The sequence below is a fragment of the Frankliniella occidentalis genome, unplaced genomic scaffold (genome assembly GCF_000697945.3).
Source record: "Frankliniella occidentalis isolate FOCC.00 unplaced genomic scaffold, Focc_3.1 Scaffold195, whole genome shotgun sequence".
NCBI classification, from domain to species: Eukaryota; Metazoa; Arthropoda; class Insecta; order Thysanoptera; family Thripidae; genus Frankliniella; species Frankliniella occidentalis.
Window position 1 is genome coordinate 402,667 of NW_026267321.1, and position 6,929 is coordinate 409,595.

Sequence of the window (6,929 nt, forward strand, 5' to 3'; positions counted from 1 at the left end):
TTTTGAAGATTATTTATTTCTTGCTTTTCTTTTATTGTTTTAGTGATGTTATTCATAATTGCTTGATTTTTTTGTGTGTTTTCAGTTTTTCCATTGCAGTCACCTTTATGGAGCTGTTGCTGTTGCGCAGACCTTACTGATGAGGCCTTAGGTAATATTTTTTCACAGCTGCTGAAAATTGTGACTGTTATATTTTGTTTCAAACAATTTAGTACTGACTATTATTGTTTTCCTTTGTTCTCTAGGTTTATCTGTTCACCCATAATGCACCGCAGTTTAGTTAAGGGAAACATTTCTGCATAGTCTTGAATATGACGGAACCACAGTTGAAGTAAGTAGTTTAATTATACAGTGATACTCTCCATCGAATGTTATTTATATTGTTGTACAATTATGTAATTTCTTGCAGATGCTCACATTGTGAAATGCCTCCTTTCCTGTCCCTTCAAAGTTTTGTGGCACATCTAAAAACTCACCTAAAGGAGGATAAAAGAGGGGAAAGTGTGACATGTCCATTTTCTTGCAACAACCGTGATGGTTCTTTGAAATACATTTCCACACCCTCGGCTCTTAGTCAACATCTCAGCAAAATTCATCCAACATGGCTGAAAAGAAAATATATTCTTTCCTTGCCACAGATGGCAGGAACTGCATCGGTATCAAGTACTCAAGAAATTGCACCACCAGTTTTATCTCAAGTTCCTGAGACACCAGCATTTTGTCCTTCGTTCTCAAATGTTCAAGATTTTTCACAACCCAGTTCATCTCACATTGATCAGCATTCACCGTTGTTTGATAATTTACCAGAAATAGCTAAATTTTATCTTGCTCTCGAAGCTAAACATTTGGTTCCTACAGTGTCGGTTCAAAGAGTTTGTAGTGGAGTAGCGAACCTATCTAGTTTATCGCATGAGGCAATTGCTCAAACTCTTCGTTCTAAGTTATCTGGTGTTCTGCCTGGTGAAGAAATTGATGCTAACATTTACCAAGTACAAGTAAATGACCCCGTGTATAATACCCATCATAATAATATTCCTGGACCTGATCTGGCCACTGACTACAAACGTAAATTATTTTACAAAATAAATTATCAGCTTCAAGAAGCTAAGGAGTACAGAATTGGAATAGACTCAACAAGAGATGACTTGAAAATAGCTTATGTCCATATGAGAAGAACTATTGAACTAATGCTAGAAGACCCATCAATTCAAGAACAGGTTGATGCCTCCTTAATTCAAAAAGTTACTTATTCAACAAGATTTCCTGGTTCTGTAATTAAGAGCTACAAGGATGGCTCTGCTTATAAGAAGAAAGCAGCAGCAACAGGTCGCACAAAGACAATAGATATAATATTTTATTGTTATAGATGATCTCATAGATTTGTACAATAATGGTGAAATGTATAAAGGAGAGAATATTCCTGTAGAGCTTAGAATTGTTACTGGGGACAATGCTGGACAGCACATGATCGGGGAATTCATTGAGAGCTTTGGTCCCAGAATAAAATTTGCCTGTCGGTATTGTGAGATAACTAACACGGAGTATCACAATACTCCTTGGCTTGTAAAAGATTTCATAACACCAGATAAGTACAAGAGTTGTGTGAAAGAAGTTGAAGAAATGGTGAAGAATTTGAAGAATGAGGGGAAGTTTAAAACTGACAAAGTGTACAGTGTCAAGGGCATCAAACGTGACAGTGACCTCAGCAAGGCTCCAGGTTTTGTGATGTGTGACCCGCCTCTTGCTCCATGTATTGGTCATGATGGATTTGGTGGTGCCTGGGAGTACGACATGGCAAAGTACATAAAATATTTTGTTGAGGAAAAGAATTAGTTCTCATATAAATTACTTAACAACAGAATATCCATATTCAAATACAAAGGCTCTGATTCATCAAATGTCCCTGCTCAAGTCAGTGAGTCAGGAACAAAATTAGGAGGGAATGAGGTGCAAAACTGGACACTCATTAGACTCTTTCCCCTAATTGTAGAAGATAAAATTGAAGATTTAAATGATGACGTGTGGCAGATATATCTTAAACTTCGTATCATAATTGAAATGGTGTGTGCACCCCAACTGACTCTTCAGCAGATAGCCGACTTGAAAGCTCTCATTGTTCAGTATTTAAAGGATAGATGTAGTGATGACTTCCCTATTAAAATGAAGGTGACCATAAAAACCCACATCACTGCACATTTTGCTGATCTATATGAAATTCTTGGCCCACTTTTTCCTGTGGCAACATTCCGGTTTGAAAGTAAACATGCAGTTCTTTCAAGGATCATTGACTTAGCCAAAACACATGTCAACGTTCTTGCTACCATGGCCAAGAAGGATCAACTGCACATGAGCCATCTGGCTAATGAAGAAATCCATTCAAGGAAAACAAAACTTTTTGCTTCAGCTCCCATGGTAGTGACAAATTACAAACCTGACATCCAGAAAGTTTTGAACAAGAGAACTTTTACATCTAAAGCAGTAGATGTGAAGACTGCCCATTTCGACGGGTCCTACGAGAAGAATACGATCTCGCCGCGCCGAACCAGACAAGTACGATCTCGCCGCGACAAACCAGAAAAGTACGATCTCGCCGCGACGCTCCAGAAGCGTACGAACTCATTTCGCCGCGGCGCGTGCACTCGGAGCTTTAGACGCCTCTTACTCGTCGCAGGCATGTCGCAGCAGTTTGGGCAGCATCTCATTTTAATCCCTATTGTTTTGCCATTAAAATGGAATATCGCCCAAACTGCTCCGACATGCCTGCGACGAGTAAGAGGCGTCTAAAGCTCCGAGTGCACGCGCCGCGGCGAAATGAGTTCGTACGCTTCTGGAGCGTCGCGGCGAGATCGTACTCTTCTGGTTTGTCGCGGCGAGATCGTACTTGTCTGGTTCGGCGCGGCGAGATCGCATTCTTCTCGTAGGACCCGTCGATTTACACGGCCAAGTATTCAAGAAGGATGATTGGCTGCTTTTCTCCAAAATCAATAGTACCATTCAAATTGCAAAAATTTCCTGCATAATTTCAGGTGGAGAAGATGAGAAAAGTGATGTTTTCTTTGTCTTGGAAATACATCCTTCTTCTTTCATGGATAACTATGGGCTGTATTAAATTACTGAAGACAAATTTTACTATCAGATTGTCATGTATTCAGAAAATTTGGATATTACAGGACAGGCAGTGTATGACTTTCATGAAAGACTCTGTTTTTCTTTGAAACATTGTTTGATCGAAGAAAATACTGTGCAAAGTGTTGGCTAAGCATATGAACTTATTACAATTTGATTATACTGTGTTTGCAGCAATACATGTTATTTCCTTTGTGTATTTAGTTTGATATATGTAGTCTTGCCTGTCACGCTACATTTGTTGTCTCTCTTTTTAAGTAAAGATACCTCTTACTTGCTACTTCTTTACTTGGATGTAATGTTTTACTTTGAGTTTGTAATGAAAACTATCTATTGATTCTGAGCACTTTTATTTAAGTCTGAAAAATAAATATGTAATAATAATTAACACACTTCCAAAGAAATTTTTAAAATAATTTAAACACCAATTCACTTCGATATCATTCTTTAACATCTCTTTACGGAGGAAATAGTTAACATTAACAAATGAAAAGATACTTTGGCACATCACAGCTATATCAGAGGTATGGTCCAGTATAAAATAATCCAAAATACATTATTGACTAGTTGCTGGAAACTGCTGCAAAGTGTTTGTCATAAGGTCAAAGGTTAAGAAATAAAATGTTAAATGGTTAAAAGAAAACCACTGAAGTTTTTAAAAAACTCACATCATATGGTTAAAAAACTACAACATTGAAAAACTAAAAGAATAAAAATAATCAACAATTGTAGAAACAAAACAAGAAAAATATATTGACACACACCACAGCTTTTACCAAAGGTAGTGCAGGATTAATTTTAACAACAAAAGTGACAACTAAAAGAACAGTAAACAAATTTATATACAAGTTGCTATGCATGGGAGTGATGACTTTAAGATGAGGTTTGGCTAAAGCTTATGTTGCTTGACTTAGAGAGATTCAAGGGTGAGTCCTGATCATTAACTGAGTTAGCCTTCTGAAGGGCTGTATGATATGCCTGGCAGTCTCTGATTACGTCAAGAATTTTGACGCTAACAGGACTGCTAGAACTTCCCTCAGCGCGTTTGGTTCCCACCTCAGGATTTATGTCGAAAACTTGTCTGAAAATAGCACAAAAAATATTTAATTACATGTTTATAGGAGTTGATGTATTTAAACCATAAAATTGTTTATAGGAAACAATTTTTTAAAAAAGAGAAAAGATACAGTATGTTACCTTTGAATGTATTCCAGAGTGAGTCCAAAGTTTTGAGGAAAATCTAGATGGAACACAAAGTAGCTACTAAAAACTACACAAAAAGCTTCTCTGAAAGATCTAGTAGCAAAATAGCAGTACTTGTCCATACATGCATAATACTTTTCAGCCCTAAACAGGTCAGATCCTAAGAAATAAAACAAAAGGGAATTTGAATCAACTTTTTTGCCATTTGGTCATTGGAATGTGGTTCTAATCTAAGTTATTTGAAGTAATTCTTACCACATGATAGAATGCAAGGTGTCAGCGGAATTGGAAGGTCCCTAACATCCTTCATTTGAAGCGAAACCTAGAAAAAAATATCATTGGTATAACAGTTGATTTGTGAATAAAAAATGAATCCTTACTAAACATGTCTAGTATTAGAAAATTACTAACCTCAGCTTTTATGATAAATTTTCCAACTTTCTCCTTGAAATGTATTGAAAACAACATCAGCAGAGATAAGACTTCTGGTTCATCAATTGCAGATTTCTCTTTAGATTTTGTCATTTGTTGTTCCAAAACTTTGCCTTCCATTCCTTGAGAGAAAACAAGATAATCAAGCACTTGTTTCCCAGTAAAATTCATGTAGAGGGAAAGATCATCTTCCACATTGATGTTGTAAAGACGATTCATGTGTAGAGTCATTTCAGTGCGGAAAAGAAAGGGCCATTCATTAACCAGATCACTTATTTCGGGATAACTTTCTTCTTCTGTTATCTTCTTCCTACTTTTTCTTGTCTGGAAATCTTTTATTATTTTGTGCATTTCTAAAATGTCTTTTCTTTGGCTTGCATATGTGTCTTCACATAATTGTTTTATTGTGGAAATGTCCTGTTTGGACCTAGGTATTTTCGACCATTTTAGCAGCTTTGCTTTTTTCTTTAATTGAGACTCTTTTGACTCATCCTTTGGTAAAGTTGTATTGTGCCATTGATCCTTAGTTAGTCCCAGAACACATTTGATACGCATCTCAATAATTATATTTTCTTTTCCAACTTTAGAAACCCTTTTCCTCTTTTGGTCCCTCACATTATCAAATTGATCCACGGTATGTCTTAAGAATCGACTGTAACCCAGATCTGTGTCGCCAATATGGTCATTAAATGACTTTGGAAACTTACGAACTAAACACTCTCAGCCCGTTACTGACACTTTGCAAATACACAATGAACTTGCTTGTACAGCAGTAATACTCACAAAATTGCACGTAATACTCACACATTTAGTTAGTAATACTAATTATTTTGTTAGCAAGTACTTAGCATCATCTTCCTAAGTAATTCCTCACAAAATAATTAGTATTACTAACTAAATTTGTGAGTATTACGTGCAATTTTGTGAGTATTACTGCTGTACAAGCAAGTTCATTGTGTATTTGCAAAGTGTCAGTAACAGGCTGAGAGTGAATGTTCCACATATGGTATACTTTTCCGCTTTGACTTTGGTTGATCTCTCTTCACTTTGGCAACAAGAAAATTTATTAGAAGCAGTTCCGCAGAATTTGATGGGCGCAGTTTTTCTACTAAGAGAGCAGTCTTCAAGCCCCCAGGATCTTTACGATCAATTCTGTCCAGCTCCCAAATCACGTTCCATGGTATGTCGACATTGTCTTCAGGTCTGGAAGCTGTACCTGCTACATCAGAAAATAGACAGAATAGTTACATTCATGTATAAGTAAATGGGTATTTGTATTGAAGTATGAGCCAATGCAATTACCTGCCTGATCCATCTTCCATTCGTCCATGAGGTTCCCTGCTTGAAACTCATTAAAGATTGGCATCAGATGCTCTTTGGTAACGTTCCTTAAATCCTCAGGGCGCAGTAGACCTCTTCCTGTGAGCAAGGTGGCGAGCTGCGCCGACTTAACCTCTGCGTCCTCTCGGTCTATTTCCGAGAGGACAGAGCGCACAGTTTCCAATATTACCGACTCCATGCCTGGGAAAAGAGTAATTCCACCTCATTTAGCCACGCTACCGATGGCAACTAAAGCGACAAAGGACTCATTTCCATTTCAGAAACAAACCCAGCTAAAAAGCCTGCTCTTCTCCTCGACGTCGATTAGACGTCTATTAGACGATTACGTTTATTTCCGGACCGATATGGGCGTCTGAATGGTTCGGAAACAGATGTAATCGTCTTATTGAAACCATCCCTGCGGTCTGGAAGAGGTGGACAAGTTCCAGAAAACTGAGGAAAATTACCGCCTCTTTGTCTTTTTAGACAGGTGCGGTAAAGAGATGGCTTACTCAGGACCTCAATCTACTTTGGAGCATCCTCGTAAGAACATCTGCCTCTTTCTGAACGAAGGGCATTATCACGCCGTCCTAAAACCGGCGGCAGCCTTCGGCTGGGTGTACTTTTGTGACTCTTGTCTCCAACGGTATTCTGAAAAAGGCACTCACCACTGCCCCGGGTCTTGCCGCAGGTGTGGAGGTCCTCAGGACCACCCCCTTGACAGCAGTGGCAAGTACATTGATTGTGAGCTCTGCGGTCGTTTCTTTGGATCCCAAGACTGTTTTGACCTTCACAAAACAGCGAAGATCCACGCCCACGGCGCTCCTACATGCCATGTTAAAAAGTAT

General features: G+C 38.2%; 2 protein-coding genes across 3 annotated transcripts in view; one reads left to right on the top strand and one right to left on the bottom strand.

The window, feature by feature from the left end:
- LOC127750481 (uncharacterized) overlaps positions 1-1,389 on the top strand; it is a 14,472-nt gene extending 13,083 nt beyond the window's left edge. The window contains exons 2-4 of one of the 2 annotated variants that reach the window (XM_052272204.1): positions 86-151; positions 246-331; positions 410-1,389. In XM_052272204.1, coding sequence (XP_052128164.1) covers positions 312-331; positions 410-1,370 — 981 coding nt within the window. In that variant the 5' untranslated portion in view covers positions 86-151; positions 246-311 and the 3' untranslated portion in view covers positions 1,371-1,389. Of the gene's footprint in view, positions 1-85; positions 152-245 lie in introns of both variants that reach the window. The other variant, XM_052272203.1, reaches the window with a different exon arrangement.
- Positions 1,390-2,932: 1,543 nt separating this feature from the next.
- LOC113209207 (uncharacterized) lies at positions 2,933-5,470 on the bottom strand. Its single transcript, XM_052272202.1, has 4 exons — positions 4,741-5,470; positions 4,585-4,651; positions 4,324-4,489; positions 2,933-4,207 (listed from the first exon to the last, which is right to left on the bottom strand). The coding sequence occupies exons 1-4, from the start codon at positions 5,314-5,316 to the stop codon at positions 4,000-4,002; spliced, it is 1,017 nt and encodes a 338-aa protein (XP_052128162.1). The 5' UTR covers positions 5,317-5,470; the 3' UTR covers positions 2,933-3,999.
- Positions 5,471-6,929: the final 1,459 nt, after the last annotated feature.